This window comes from Mus musculus, chromosome 1 (assembly GCF_000001635.26).
Source record: "Mus musculus strain C57BL/6J chromosome 1, GRCm38.p6 C57BL/6J".
In the NCBI taxonomy this organism is placed as follows: Eukaryota; Metazoa; Chordata; class Mammalia; order Rodentia; family Muridae; genus Mus; species Mus musculus.
This window is the reverse complement of record NC_000067.6, coordinates 75,267,154-75,282,072: the sequence shown is the minus strand read 5'-3', so window position 1 is coordinate 75,282,072 and position 14,919 is coordinate 75,267,154. Positions and strand designations below refer to the sequence as shown.

The 14,919-nt window shown below is 45.4% G+C and overlaps 1 protein-coding gene across 2 annotated transcripts; it reads left to right on the top strand.

The window, feature by feature from the left end:
• The first annotated feature begins 3,657 nt into the window (after window positions 1–3,657).
• Window positions 3,658–9,876, top strand: Resp18 (regulated endocrine-specific protein 18). Of its 2 annotated transcripts, NM_009049.2 has the most exons (6): window positions 3,658–3,871; window positions 6,356–6,460; window positions 7,544–7,676; window positions 7,863–7,905; window positions 8,027–8,116; window positions 9,712–9,876. In NM_009049.2, the coding sequence occupies exons 1-6, from the start codon at window positions 3,766–3,768 to the stop codon at window positions 9,760–9,762; spliced, it is 528 nt and encodes a 175-aa protein (NP_033075.1). In that variant the 5' UTR covers window positions 3,658–3,765; the 3' UTR covers window positions 9,763–9,876. The 2 variants fall into 2 exon arrangements, 1 of the variants encoding a protein (NP_033075.1); NR_138251.1 differs by lacking the exon at window positions 7,863–7,905.
• The last annotated feature ends 5,043 nt before the right edge of the window (window positions 9,877–14,919 follow it).

The following is a 14,919-nucleotide window of genomic DNA, read 5'->3' as shown; positions in this document are numbered from 1 at the left end:
ATCCAGAAGAAATTGCAGTGCACGAAGATCCGGCCAGAAGCAGCCAGAATACCAGCAGAAGTTCTTTGTTGTGTTTCTCTCTATAAAGTTACTACAAGAGAAGATCAGCAAGGTGATTTAAGACCCCTGAAACTGGGGAGACCTCCACTCAAGTCCCGGGATGAGCTGGCCTCCGGGATTGGCTGGCACCCCAATGACTCGAGAGAAAACCACACCTGATGCAAACTGCAAGAGGCTTTATTGTCAGCTAGCTGAGGACGAACTCCTGCAGGGCATGGGAGTTTGACCCTGAGTGGTAACAGTAGGGGGCTTTTAGCAGCTAGCTGAGGAATTGGGAGGAGAGTTGGGGGAGTTGGGAGTAGTTTGGCTATAGCTCTTCTCTATGGAATCTATTTCTGTGTCCTTGGCACAGGGAGCCAAGCAAGCTAAGCGCCTGGCTAGGTCTCCCCACAATCATCGCATCTCTGGCTGTAAGGCACAGAAACAAAAAGGCTTTTTGCTGACTATAGAGAACAAAGAGCTTCCTTCTGGCTGTATTTTTAGAGATCAGGGAAAACAAGCTTGGGAAACGTCCAGGGGCTTTACCTTTCAGGGAAAAACACTTTAAGTTGAGGTCTCACAGTGAACCAAAGCAAAAGCATAGTCTGTTGTCTGTTGGGTTATACTTAAGACTTTTCCCAAACATCACACTCCTCTCAAGAGTACACTTCAGCCAAACATTACACGCCCTTGATCCAGGCAGCTTCCAGAAAAACACCACATGTCTGTTCTCAGCAAAACATTCTCTCAAAAGACGGTTTCCAGAAAAACATCACATGACACAACTGAGTCCCCAACTGTTTTAGTTAGGATTTTACTGCTATGAGCAGACACCATAACCAAGGCAAGTCTTATAAAGGACAACATTTAATTGGGACTGGCTTACACGTCCAGAGGTTCAGTCCATTATCATCAAGGGAGGAACATGACAGCATCCAGGCAGGCATGGTGCAGGAGGAACTGAGAGTTCCATATCTTCATCTGAAGGCTGCTAGCAGAATACTGATTTCCAGGCTGCTAGGATGAGGGCCTTAAAGCCCACACCCACAGTGACACACCTACTCCAACAGGGCCACACCTTCTAATAGAGCCATTCCCTGGCCTGAGCATATACAAAGCATTACACCAACAAGGGCTGTCACTGGAACTCCTTTCCCTCAGACTCTCCTCCGTTTTTGTCCCTGCAGTTCTTTTAGACAGGAACAATTCTGGGTCAGAATTTTTGACTGTGGGATGGCAACCCCATCCCTCCACTTGATGCTCTGTCTTTCTACTGGAGGTGGACTCTACAAGTTCCCTCTCCCCACTGTAGAGCATTTCATCTAAGATCCCTCCTTTTGAGTCCTGAGAGTCTCTTATTGGTTTTTCGAGACAGGATTTCTCTGTGTAGCTTTGTCTGGCCCAGAACTCACTCTGTAAACCAGGCTGGCCTCAAACTCAGAGATCTGCCTGTCTTTACCTTCTGAGTGCCTGGATTAAAAGTCTGTGCTACTGGGGCAGCTAGAGAGATGCTCAGTGGTTAAGAGCACTGACTGCTCTACCAAAGGTCCTGAATTCAATTCCCAGCAACCATATGGTGGTTCACAACCATCTGTAATGGGATCTGATGTCTTCTTCTGGTGTGTCTGAAGACAGTGACAGTGTACTTACACACACAAAAATAAATAAATCTTTTTTAAAAAGTGTGTGCTACCACTGCCCAGCATGTTGTTTTATTTCATATGTGTGGACACCTATATGTGTGTGTAGGTCAGAGGACAATTTGCCAGAGGCAATTTTCCCCTTGTATCATGTAAGTATGAACATCTCAGTTGTCCCTATTGCTTATTTAACCTTATACATTTGATCATTTTCATCAACTTCCTGGAGCGTCTAAATTGTTTGTTCATTGAGTCTTAAGAAGCCCTCTTTTAGAATTCTCTGAGTCTTGTGCCACATGTGTTGTTAAGGATGTGTTGCACATCCTTAATCCCAGCACTTGAGGCAGAGGCAGAGGCAGAGGCAGAGGCAGAGGCAGAGGCAGAGGCAGAGGCAGAGGCAGAGGCAGAGGCAGAGGCAGAGGCAGAGGCAGAGGCAGAGGCGGACAGATCTCTGAGTTCAAAGCGAGCATGATCTACAGAGTGAGTTACTAGATATCCCTTGGCTGAAAAAACCTTTCTTGAAAAAAAAAGAAAGGAAGGAAGGAAGAAAAGAAAGGAAAAGAAAGGAAAGAAAAAAGAAAAGAAAAGAAAAGAAAAGAAAAGAAAAGAAAAGAAAAGAAAAGAAAAAAGAAAAGAAATTTCTCTGAGTCTTAACAAGCTTCCCTTTATGGTTTCCTGAGTCTTAAGTTTCCCTCCTGGGTGGTATATGCCAATTCATTGTTTTATAGCACCTCTCAAATTGCTTCTATAAATCATTTAAAAAATAAAATGTTAAGCATATAATCGGTGACAACAAACTTTCAGATCCTGGCGTGGGAAAACACCTTGTGCCAGACAGTCCTGTTAATATATACTGACTATATATATTTTTTTTTTCCAGGCAAAAGACAAATGAAACTGTGTGAAGACACAGAGTCCAAACAAAAGGAAGAAAAGTGATTGGGATCATAACCCTTGGTGAGTAAATGTTCCACCAGGTGAGTTCTACATTTCCCCCCACGACACGGCGGACAGTTCACCGTTCCCTTCAGCACCAACAGACTCTAGCAGAAAGTAATGGTGGAACAGGCTGGGGAGCAGAGTTGCAGGTTCTTAGGTGCCAAGGCAGCCAGAAACTGAAGAGGAATTCTGGGTAATGAGTGGTCTACAGAGAGAGAACCTGAAATCTGAATGCAAATCTCCCCTAAATTCTCAGCTATCTTCTAAATAGCACATGCACAGGGGTGAGATTTCCAAGAGCCTAAAGGAAAAGCCAGATATCTGAGCAAAGATTTTGGCAGCTGCCACGGTTCTAAGGAGGCAAAGCCTGGAGCCAGAACCCACAAAATTAGAGGGTCTTCCTAAACACCTCACCGAGTCTCAAAACACCCTGAGCAGTAAATACTGAAGAAAGACAATGCAATCCAGAGACTCCACAAAGCATCAACCCAAAAAACACCCACTTTACAACAAAACTTAACATTGGAGCTTAGAAACATGGCACGGGACAAGTGGCAGTGTGCCAGGTACTTAGTTATCGAAATAGATCTATTTTAAAGTGTACGGTGGTTAGGATTTGGGCAACCACAATGGCTGTGGGAAAATAAGGATGGACATTCAGTGTTTTGCGGGTTGAACCCATATGGTTGCTAAAAGATTTTAAATGGATGAAGAGAAAACGAGGTCGAAGGCAATAACCAGTCATCAGGCTGAGTGCTCACTCTTCCCTCGCAGTTCATATTTAAATATCACAACCAAACACATGAAGTTGGTTCCATTTCCACCCCCATCTCATATGCAATCAGTCTCTCCTTCCTTGGAGATTGAGAATGGCGGCTTATCTGGAAAAGTGTGTAGAGGGTGGGGGGCAGAAATTCCAAAAGGTAGAATGGAGAGAGGCCAAAGAGGATGGCTAACTTGGGTAAGCAGCTGCAGGGGCAGAGCCTGCTTGTGATTGGCCGAATTGCAGAGGAGGGCTCTGCAGATCTCTTGTCGCGTCTCTAGCGCTAGAGGGTGAAAAGTGACATCCTGGCACAGGCCCCCTGGCTATTGTTGCTACTTCCACTACGACCTAGCTCGAGGAACCGTGAGTTTGGATCCAGCCAAGATGCAGAGTTCGTTAAAGCCCGCGGGCTCCGGGCATCTTCAGCTACTGGTCTGCTTCCTTCTGCTTTACAGTCGTCCAGGCAGCTGCAGCGACATAAACGCCCACGGTCAGGAGAGAACTTGGGGTGGGGGTGGGGAGTGCGGACAGGCCAGAGAGCAATTCTGAGAGCAGAGGTTCTGGCCTTCAAGGCTAAAAGACTCAGGAGGAAAACCGTTTAGGATGACAATAGAGAAACGCAGAGGGTTTCAGCGGGACAGAAGCAGTCTTGGCATTTGGTGTTCAGGGTCTAGACAGAAGGAACGACCCAGGGAAAGGTTGGGGGTTGGGGAAAGAGTAGGAAAAACAGATGAGCCAAGGGTGGCTGCAGTACACCCCAGACGTTTCGGGGGGGGGGGGGTCAGGAAAGAGATAACCAGGACTAAGTGGAAAACCAGGAGTGCTCGTATTTGGTTATCTTATCAAGGGAATAAGTGGGTGGGGCTGAGAGACAGAATCAAGGCTCAGCCATAAACCTGCAGAGTACAGGGGCTGGACCCGGTTTCATGAAGTGGGGGAAGCTAGGTTGGGGTGAAACAGGTTGGAGGGAGACCATTCTACTTCCTCCTGTTCTGATCTGCGCCATCCTGGATGGACCTGGCCGGCACTCACTTGGTAACAGTCGGGGAAAGACTGCGCAGCCTCAGAATACCTGCGCAGACCATTGCACAAAGTCCTAGTCTGACGCCCCATCTCCCTGCGGGATTCTTGGGTTTGGAAGCCAATGCAGAGGATTCGCAAAACACTGCGGGTGGAGATCTGGTGTCAAACAAGGGGAGAACTGAGGCAGGGTGGGAACGGAGTAGAATGGGGGGTGGGAAGTGCAGGTGCCAAGGCGTTGTCATTACCGCCCGCAATGACTACATCTGACCCTCCTCAGCACCACGGACAGCTCCAGCCCATTCTGTGGATCCTGGTTTCCCCATGTACTTTACCAGACACCCTCTCAGACTGAACATAGCCTCTTCTTTGGAAGTTCTCTTTTTTACCAGGACACTAGAACCTCTACTTCTTTCTAGGGCCAGGAAACTGTATTGTGAATCTATCTGAATGGAGTGAGGGAGAGAATTGCCCATTCTTGGAAGACCTATGATTTGAGGCTAGCCTGAGATACATAGCAAGACAAAGAGTTTTGTTTTGTTTTGTTTTATTGTTGTTGTTTGTTTTTTAATTAACTGAAGTGGAACAGGGAGAATTTTTTTCTTTAACACTACTCACTTATCCTTCATCCCTGCCCTTCTCTTACACACCATTGAGCAAATTGTGTTTCAGGGGAAAAAATCCCAACCTTCAGACCTTACACATAGGAATACAGTCAGCCTTCCCTGCCCCCACATTCTTCATCATGAAACTCTGCGTCCTCAATTCTACCAACTATAGATTGAATGCAGACACATGCACCGTCATTATTCTCTAAGCAATGCATAAAACAGCTATTTACGTTATATATTGGCTATTATAAATAATTGGGAGGTTGTTTAAAATATACAGGAAGAGACTGGCAGGAGGACTCAGTAGATAAATACACTTGCCACCAAGCTCGACAACCTTGAGTTGATTCCCTAGGATGCACACGGTAGAAAGAGAGAATTGACTATGGACGTTGTCCTCAGATCTCCAGACTCATGCTGTGGCTTATATTTTTATGTGCATGTGTTCACGTGTGTGGATGTGCACACACACACACACATGCTAAATGCGATTGAAAATAAAGTATGCAGAAAGATATGTATAAGTAACATACAAATAATATGTTGTATTAGAGTCTTGAACATCTTCAGATTTGGTATGGAAAGTAGGCTGAGACCTAACTTCTTTTTCTTTTTTTCTTTTCTTCTTTTCTTTTTTTTTTTTTTTTTTTTTTTGAGACAGAGTTTCTCTGTGTAGCCCTGACTTTCCTGGAACTCACTCTGTAGACCAGGCTGGCCTCGAACTCAGAAATCTGCCTGCCTCTGCCTCCCAAGTGCTGGGATTAAAGGTGTGTGCCACCACCACCCGGCGAGACCCAACTTCTTGAAGACACCTTGGGAGCTGGTACTTTCTTTCTAAGGATTCAAGTTCTTTCCCACAATCCCTCCTGCCTTCCAAGTTTTCCTCAGGGAGCAGCTCATCTGCTTCTTCATGTTCTCCCCGTCCATCACATGTGGGCGGCTCCCAGGATTCTTTCCACCTGCACCTTCACATGCTACTTTTGCCTGTGTGCTTGGTTCTTGGCTAGATATGGATACCAAGAGTGAAGGAAAGCCAGGTGTGCTGGTACTCAGCATAAATCCCAGCACCTGGAGGCAGAGGCAGGCAGATCTCTGAGTTCGAGGCCAGCCTGGTCTACAGAGTGAGTTCCAGGACATCTGCAACTATTTGTAAAAGGTCCTATCTCAAGCAACAATAAGAAGAGTAAACAGAGTTCAGGGGCCAGGGGTGATGTGGAAGAGGAGGAAAGAACCTGTCTCTATTGTTAACAATGAGGGGGGGGGAGATATCAGTGTCTCTTCAGCTGGGATTTGAAGTGAATCTGACCAAGGTGCTTGCTGACAGCACCCTGTTTTGCTCTTAGATGGTCAGGGCCAAGTGGGATCGGAACAGCTCTGGACATTCCAAGGACTTATTGCTTCAGTCTTCCAGTACTTACAACTTATATTCCACCAGATTGTACCCGAAGGTAAGCAAAAGCTGCAGAGCAGAGGTGGGGTCCTGGTCAGCTGTTGGGGAGATAGTAAAAGACTATTGGCCAGGGGATAGGATTTCTGTTGTTGGATGCCTCTAGTTTCTTATTACCTTAGTGGGGAAGGGAAGAAGAGGCTGCTGAACACCCAGGAAGAGAACAAACAGCACACAGGTCCTTGGAACTGGTCCCAACCTCTATCACAGTCTGAGTCCCCCACCCCCACCCCACCCCCCAGAGCTGAGATTCCTTAAGTGCTCAGCCAAGAGACCAGCTGCAAACCTCAGCCTTTGTATAGAAAGCGAGGAAGCTATGTAGTAGAAGAGAGAGATGGAAGGTAGTAGGGAATCCATTATTGATAGAAGGCTGACCCTTCCATAGATGTTCACATGCATGTAGGTAGGAGAAGAAATCTACCTTGAATCCACATTATCATACCCAATACTTTAAGAAGTATGCGCTTCCTTAGATCTGTAAGTCTCAAGGTGCATCCTAGACCAGCAGCATGGGTGTCGTCAGCAGGGAATCTGTCAGAAATATTAAATCTTAGGTCTGGGGAGGTTGCTCAGCTGGAAAGTGTCTGCCATCCAATTGTGAGGTCCTGAGTTTTAATCCCCATCAACCACACAGAACAGGAGTAGTGGTGTGTGCTGGTGAAACCAGTGCAGTGGAGGGTGTGGGTGGCAGGGAGGGTAGAGATGGAGATCCCTGGACAGTTATTAGTTCAGACTAATCAATTCAGTGAAGGACCCTATTTCAAAACACAAGGTGAAGAACCAACCGGATAGCTCAGTGGGTAAAGGCACTTGCCACTGAGCAGATGAACTGGTTCCAGTGTTCAGACCACTTATAAAGGCATAAATCTTACTCTGATCTCCAACAACCACATGCACATGTACAGACACACACACATGCACACGTACACACAGACATGCACACACACACACATTCACAATGATATTGATAATGATATATAGAATGAAATGAAAAGTCAAGGGAAAAAAATCAGTCTTACATATACTTGAGGGAGAGGTCACTCTGGCCCCTGGTGCCAATTCAGTCTGTCTTTTCACCCTACAGGCATGTTCTGGGCAGATGACATAGCCTATGAGTTAATGACCAAAAAGGTGGAGCACCTCAGCAGACTCCACCCCCAGTATCCATGCAGGAAGGATATGAAGGCAGTTTCCCCCACGGCAAACGCTGGGGTGAGGTATGGAAACCTGTGGTAGGCCTCTGCTGTGTAGGGTACTAGAACTGTACGTAGAAGCTACCAGAAGTACTGAGCTCCAGCAGTTACCTCTAGGGGAACAATTCCATGGGGCATAATAATTGTACTTACAAAGGGGGAGAGGGGTTGGCAAGCCTAGGTTCCTCCTGTCATCCCTGACTCTTCTAGGAGCAAGCAAGAGGAGAAACTTCAACTCTTATCTCCCCAAAAGGTGAGACCATTTATCTTCCCCCAAATTGCAAAGCCTCGACTTTGGGTCCTTTGGATTTCCTGGTAAGACCATCTCATCCTTCCTGCCTCCTTCCTTACTCCTGATTCCTCTCTCCCATTAGAGTCCAACAGTCAAGGTGAACAGGGACCGATGCTTTACCACCAAAGTAATCCCAAAGGCCACCAAACAAGAGGCCACCCATCCTACCAAGGTGAGTGGCTCAATTTGCCCAAGGAGACTAAACCCAAAAGGGTGTGTTTAAATGGGGGTGGGGGGAGGGGGAACAGGTACAAAGGAGGGAATGGGTGTTGGGGTGAAACAAATAAACTCTTGTACCCAAAGGGTAGTCCTACTTGTTTATAAACTACTATCTAGACATCCAGATGAGAGAGGAGGGCTGGGCCATGACACCCCAGAAAGCTCCTAAGGAGGAAAAAGGCTGCAAGATCGTGCATCAGACTTAAAACAGGAACCAAAAATGGAAGCATTGTCAGTTTAGATGTGAGAAACCCCTGTATATGGTGAAGGCAGGGTGCAGAGACTTCAACCCCATTTGCCTTGCTTTGCTATATGGACCGGGTAAGGATCATCTCCTTGGATTCCAGACTAGAAATCACCATGTCTAATATATTTACAGATGAAAATTTGGTGTACTGGCTGGGCACAGGCACAGGCTGGTTACACAACTTCCTCAACCTACCATGCTCTGTGCTGCTAGACCCAGACCTCCCAGTCTCCAGCTTCCCCTGTGTGATTCTCGCCCTCTCTCAAGGCCTGTTCCAAGCATCAGACTTATCAATAATAAAAAGGCTTGTTTAGAGCTAAGACACAAATGACAAGAGAGTGGCAGAAGAAATCACAAAGGAAGGGCACTGTAACCACAAATGTCCAGAGGCAAGAGTGCCCTGGCCCTGGCCCTCCAGAGGAGCAGAAACCTCCAGTGACAGCTGATCAGATAGAAGGAAGCCCATGCAGGGGCTCACAGAGCACGTGTTACATTTTATTCCAAGGACGATGGGGAGCTACTGAAATACTTTGAGGAAGAGAATGTCCTAATGGGACATTTAGTTTTTAAAAGGCCACCCTAGATGTGAGGCATGGTGGGACATTAGTACTCAGGAGGCTGAGGTCACAAAATTGTAAGTTCAAGGCTACAGAGCAAAACCCTAACCCTCATTAAAAAACAAAAAACAAAAAACAACAACAACAACAACAAAAAAAAACACTACAATGGTGTTAGGTGAATAGAAAGTAAGAAGAACAAGAATGGAAACAAAGGGGATGTGAGAGAAGGGCCATTCTGGTCCATGGAGGTGGGAAAGGCTTGGATTTGGGCAGTAGCAAAGGAACTGATAATTGTCCCTTCCTGCTTTCTGTATACACACCTTCCATCTAGAGACAGCCTGTGAGAAGTAGGTCCCAGCCCTTGATACTTTCCAGGAAAACAAGCTCCCATTTCTGCAGCATGACAGCTAGAATTTCTAAACCTGAATTAGTTGCTGGGGTAACACAATATGAGATAAATGACAGAGACCCACCTGTGTGGAACTGGTTGTTGTAGAGCTTCCAGGAACACGAATGAAGTTCTGCCGTTCTTCTCCAGCCCCCAGTATAATGGAAAATCACAGGGCAGGGGTGGGGCTTGTGTGTGGGAGCCAGGGTCTTGGGCTAACAACCCTTGGGCTGAGTCACCATCGGGAAGGCTTACTCAGATCAAACAATTATTACTTATTTGAGGAAGGAGAGCAGGTAAGGAGGCACAATGTCCCTGCAGCCTGACTTCAATTCCTTTGTTTCTTCTTTTAGGGTTTCTTTGGGCCATTCCCCACTGTGGGCCTCAACCTTGTTGCTGACTGAGATCTCGTTGCATAAGATCCCTTTCTCCGGGAACCTCCTCAATGCCCTCCAATCCAAGGGGCAATTCTTGGATGACCCAAATATGAATAATTAAAGTTGATTTTCCTGCAAACACTTTCTGTGAGCTTGTCTTGAGGGAGGGCGCATGGAACGTGAATTAAACAGATGTTCCCAAGGGAGAAAAGGACAGAGAAAGCTTTGACCAAGCTCTGAATGCTTGGTCAAAGACTGGTGTCTGCCTCCCCCCTTTTTCTGAAATAGAGAGTGTGAGAGGTGACCACAGCTGTCATGGCAGCCTTCTCCCATGGCACCCTATTCATATTGGATGGTTTAGTTGCCCACCCTTTCACGTGTTGGGGAAGGAAAATTCATATTTGCCCCTAGTCAGTTCTTTCCATTCGTCTGTTCCTTGCACCCATTAAATCCCTTAACTATTGCTACTCTTCCAAACACCTCTGTCTTAGTCAGGGTTTCTATTCCTGCACAGACATCATGACCAAGAAGCAAGTTGGGAAGGAAAGGGTTTATTCGGCTTACACTTCCATACTGCTGTTCATCACCAAAGGAAGTCAGGACTGGAACTCAAACAGGTCAGGAAGCAGGAGCTGATGCAGAGGCCGTGGAGGGAATGTTCTTTACTGGCTTGCTTCCCCGGGCTTTCTCAGCCTGCTCTCTTATAGAACCCAAGACTACCAGCCCAGAGATGGTCCCACCCACAAGGGGCCTTTCCCCCTTGATCACTAATTGAGAAAATGCCTTACAGTTGGATCTCATGGAGGCATTTCCTCAACTGAAGCTCCTTTCTCTGTGATAACTCCAGCTGTGTCAAGTTGACACAAAACTAGCCAGTACACCCTCGTATACCTTCCTTCTTCATTTGCTTAACCCTGAGTACCATTGAGTCAAGCTCCCGAGACTGTATCTAGTTCCTCTGTGAATGTATTTAATAATCTCAAAACACATGAAGTCTGGGAGAGTATAGATTCTTTCAGGTGTCTGAAGAGAGCAAACACAGTGGGCATCCCATCTCTTAGCTCCTGGACCACATCTTTATCACCCAACCACTGCAAGTCGATAGTTCCTGTCTCCACTGACACTTTCCCATCCCAAGCCATGGACTTCTCTGCTTCTTGCCTGGAAATGTATATAGGGTGCCTTTCTGTGATTCAGACAGTCTGGAAGGACCTGGGATTTTTATCATCTTCACAGTGCTTCTGAGGAAGCTCTCGCATAGAGAAGGACTTTAGTTTAGTGGTAAAATGTGCAATCCCTCCATCCTTGTGGACAGTTCTGAAGCATATTCACAGCATTCTTGAGGATGCCAGATGCCAGTGACCCCCTCCCTTTTTTGAGACAGATTTCTCCATGTGGCCTTGATTGTCCTGGAACTCACTCTGTAGATAAGACTGGCCTTGAACTCAGAGATCTGCTTGTCTCTGCCTTCCAACTGCTGGCATTAAAGGCATGTGCCACCACTGCCTGGCCATGCTCATCTTTAATATGACTGAGTTTTTCAGTCCTAAATTGTGATTTCCAGGATTATCTCATGCAGGAATTACTGCATGTCGCTTCTCTTTTGACTCAGCTCCTACTGAGGCTACTGTGTGCTACACACTCCTCTAGGCCTTGATGAGCCAGTTGGGAATAATACTTTGCGTACAATACTGTTGGGGGGGCTTGGTTGTAAATAATTTTCTAGGGAAGAGTCCAAGCAATGTGTCTGGCCATCAGAGTAGTCAGATTCTTGTTGATTCCTTCAGCCCACTCCACCTTCTCTCCCTGTACTCCCTTTAGCAACTTGGCCCTAATTGTGTTGCCTTGGACCAATGTGTCTAAAACCTTGCATGGGCCATTCTTTTTACATACAGGTACCTCATTCTCAACACACCTCCTCAGTCATATCCTAAAAATCAAAGTTGACCTATGTGGTCCAACTCTGGTCTTTCTAATCTTCCACCTCCAGAAAAAAAAGTGGCAGAGGTTAGAAAGAAAACACTGTAGTGCAAGTTTGGAAGTCTGGAATTTTGAAGTTTGAAACTTGGAACTGTGAGACAGATTGAATAGGTGAAAAAGATGGGAACTTTTAAAGACTTGTGTGGTTTTTTTTTTTTTTTATCTTATGTATGCATATGCACCACCCATGTGACTGGTGCCTTCGGGAGACCAGGGAAGTGTGTTGGATCTCCTAGAACTGAAGTTACAGACAGTCACAAACCACTTCAGGAGCTGGGGACAAACCCTAGTCCTCTGCCAACTGTTCTGCTCCAGACAAAAACTTATAAAAGGAAAGTAGACCCGTTTTGTTTTGTTTTGTTTTGTTTTGTTTTGTTTTGTTTTGTTTTGTTTTGTTTTGTTTTAAAGGACCATATGACACTATTTGAATGGCACCTGACTGACAGGTATCGCGAAGATCGTCTGAAAGAGGGAGGGGCAGTGGAAGTTGTAGCAAGGTGAAGCTTTTGCCTAAGGGTGAGGTTAGGAGCAGGACGAGCAGGGATTGCTCCTTCCTGACTGAGTGAGAAATGACACCAATTCAAGAAGTCTTACAGGAGAGCTCCTGGACCCGGCAACTGTTAGGATGGTTTGAATTGTCTCCTCCCGACTTGTGTTCAAATCCTAATTTCCAGACACCCCCAACCCCCCCCCCCCGCCCCAGACATGACCTTATTTGTAAGTAAGGCTGTTGCAGCTGAATTAGTTAAAATGTGCTCATCAAAATAAATTTTAGTCTGACATGGCTGCTGTTCTTACAAAAAGGGAAAATTGAAGACAAAGAGACACAGAAAGAAGAAGAAAAGCAACTTATACTGACCAATGATTCCAAAAAAAAAAAAAAAAGAGGGGGAGGAAACAAGTCAAATAATGGGTAAATAAGTGGACACTTTATGTTTTTTGTTTGTTTGTCTTTTTGGTTTTCCGAGGAAGGGTTTCTCTGTGTAGCCCTGGCTGTCCTGGAACTCACTCTGTAGACCAGGCTGGCCTCGAACTCAGAAATCTGCCTGCCTCTGCCTCCCAAGTGCTGGGATTAAAGGTGTGTGCCACCACTGTCTGCCACTTTATGTTTTCTGCTGTGGGATGGTGAACTGTGCCCAGACAGCCTGGTTCCCAGTGGAGCACAGGCCTGGAACCCCAGAGACCTGGTGGGCAGTGACTTCCGCCTTCATGGGATGGTAGGAGTTCAGCCACACCTTCTGGGCCCCTGGGTCCTGTTACTACAGCCTCCCACAGCCTCCTGCAGAGAGGTGTGTGGCCATCAGTCACATAGCCTGGCTGGAAATCCTACCATCCCATGTGCACATTCTGCTATTGTAATTTTCCTTTCATTAATTTTCACTTCCATTTCTGTTCCAGGGGAGTGCTGGGAATGAATAGCTCTTCTTCTAGATGCTCATTAGGTTAGCCAGATGGGAACACCTGGAAGGTGAAAAGGGATTGATGAGGAGGAGATAGTGTACACATGTCCCGTTCCCCACCTCCCTAGTAGACTGGACTGTATACCTGCCTCTTCCAGCATGCAGGTACAGTAGTAAATAATTCAGGACAAACACAGCCATTCCACTCATGGCAGTCCAAGAAAGACTGGATGACCCCCAATCCACCTACAGTTAGAGGTGACATGTTTAGCTTTGAACCATACATGAAAGCAAAGCAAGGTAGGCAGTGAGTGATAATAGTTAGCTTTGAGGAAAGACAGCGTCTGGTGCTCAGTCAGCATTCTGGGCTGCTAGAAGCACTTTACTTTTGGAACTGGGTTGCCTGGTTGTTCATGAAACCTTAAAATGTTTCCTTTTGTTTTGCATGTTTTTCCATGATATTTAACAATGTATCAGCTTTAAAAGGGGGAAACAAATGGAACACTGTGAACGGTGGGGAGCGGGGAGATAGTATAGGTGTCTTGCAATTACATTGTTTTGCAAAAGGTTCAAAATAAAATTATATAAAGAATATAAGGCACTGCCATGAAACTAGAAATAAACGGAAACAAAAGCCCCAATTACATGTCAAATTGTCAATCATAACTACACGAACACAAACAAAAGAGATGTTTGAAACAATCCTAAGACACAACATTTTGATGCTGTATCCTTGGAAGTTATATTTAAAGGCAAAATTTAGGGCAAGTGTGTACAGTGGTGCACATTTTAATTCCAGCACATGGGAGGCAGAGGCAGGAAGATTTCTAAGAGTTCCAGGCCAATCTGCATAGAGTTTTATGCCAGCCAAAACTATATAGTAAGATTCTATCTCAAAACATGTATTCATTGCTTTATTATTTTATGTGTATGCATGTTTTGCCTGCATGTATGTATGCACACCACATGCATGCATGGTACCCAAAGAGGTCAGAAGAAGGTAGTACAGATGGTTATGAATCTCTTCATGGATGCTGGGAACTGAACCTATGATCTCCACAAGTGCAGCAGGTGCTCTTAACCACTGACCTATCGCTCCAGACCCTTACTGTTTTATTAGTAGAGTAATATTTGTGTTATTCTATGTACATTGTTAGGTGTGTGTCAAACATACAAGTGGTTATATTAATGTTATCAGGAACCCGAGTTTCCAGCAGGACAATAAAGAACTGCAAGTGTGGAGAACTCAGTAAAGCATGATTAAATATTGGCTGGAGTGTGCACATGTGTGTGTGCACATTTGTATATATATATGTTCATGTGTGTGTTCATATGTATATATTCATGTATGTGTTCGTAGGTGAGTGTCCATGTGTGTTTATGTGTGTGTGTTATCTTAATATCCTGGCTCTGCTCATAGAAAAGGTCTAGAGTCAGTGTCTGTCAGTTGCCATTGTCACCCCTAGCATCCAAATCCTGGCCTCTAAGATCAGCCCTTACTAAAAGCTACCACAGCCCTGTAGATCAATTGCTACTTCCATATTTCAGAGAGAATGAAAAAGAAAAACCAGGCACATCTCAGAGTGACAAAAACAAAGGTGGGTTTAGTGATTGATAGGGTGTTTCAAAAGGACATTGGAATGTGATTCAAGGACCAATCACTGGCTTGTTTGGGGATAATTTAAATATCAAAAAGAGTAATTATTGTGACTGAATAATTCACATTGAATTTATAAATAGTAATGTTCAAAAAAAGAAAAACCACAAGAAGACACTAGGAAAACTCGCTAGCCACTATTGAGGT

Excerpts from the sequence above, each read along its gene's own strand:
- Resp18 (NM_009049.2), top strand. The coding sequence starts at position 3,766 with ATGCAGAGTTCGTTAAAGCCCGCGGGCTCCGGGCATCTTCAGCTACTG. Across the intron at positions 3,872-6,355 it reads CAGCGACATAAACGCCCACG|ATGGTCAGGGCCAAGTGGGA; the intron begins GTCAGGAGAGAA and ends TTTTGCTCTTAG. Across the intron at positions 7,677-7,862 it reads ACGGCAAACGCTGGGGTGAG|GAGCAAGCAAGAGGAGAAAC; the intron begins GTATGGAAACCT and ends TGACTCTTCTAG.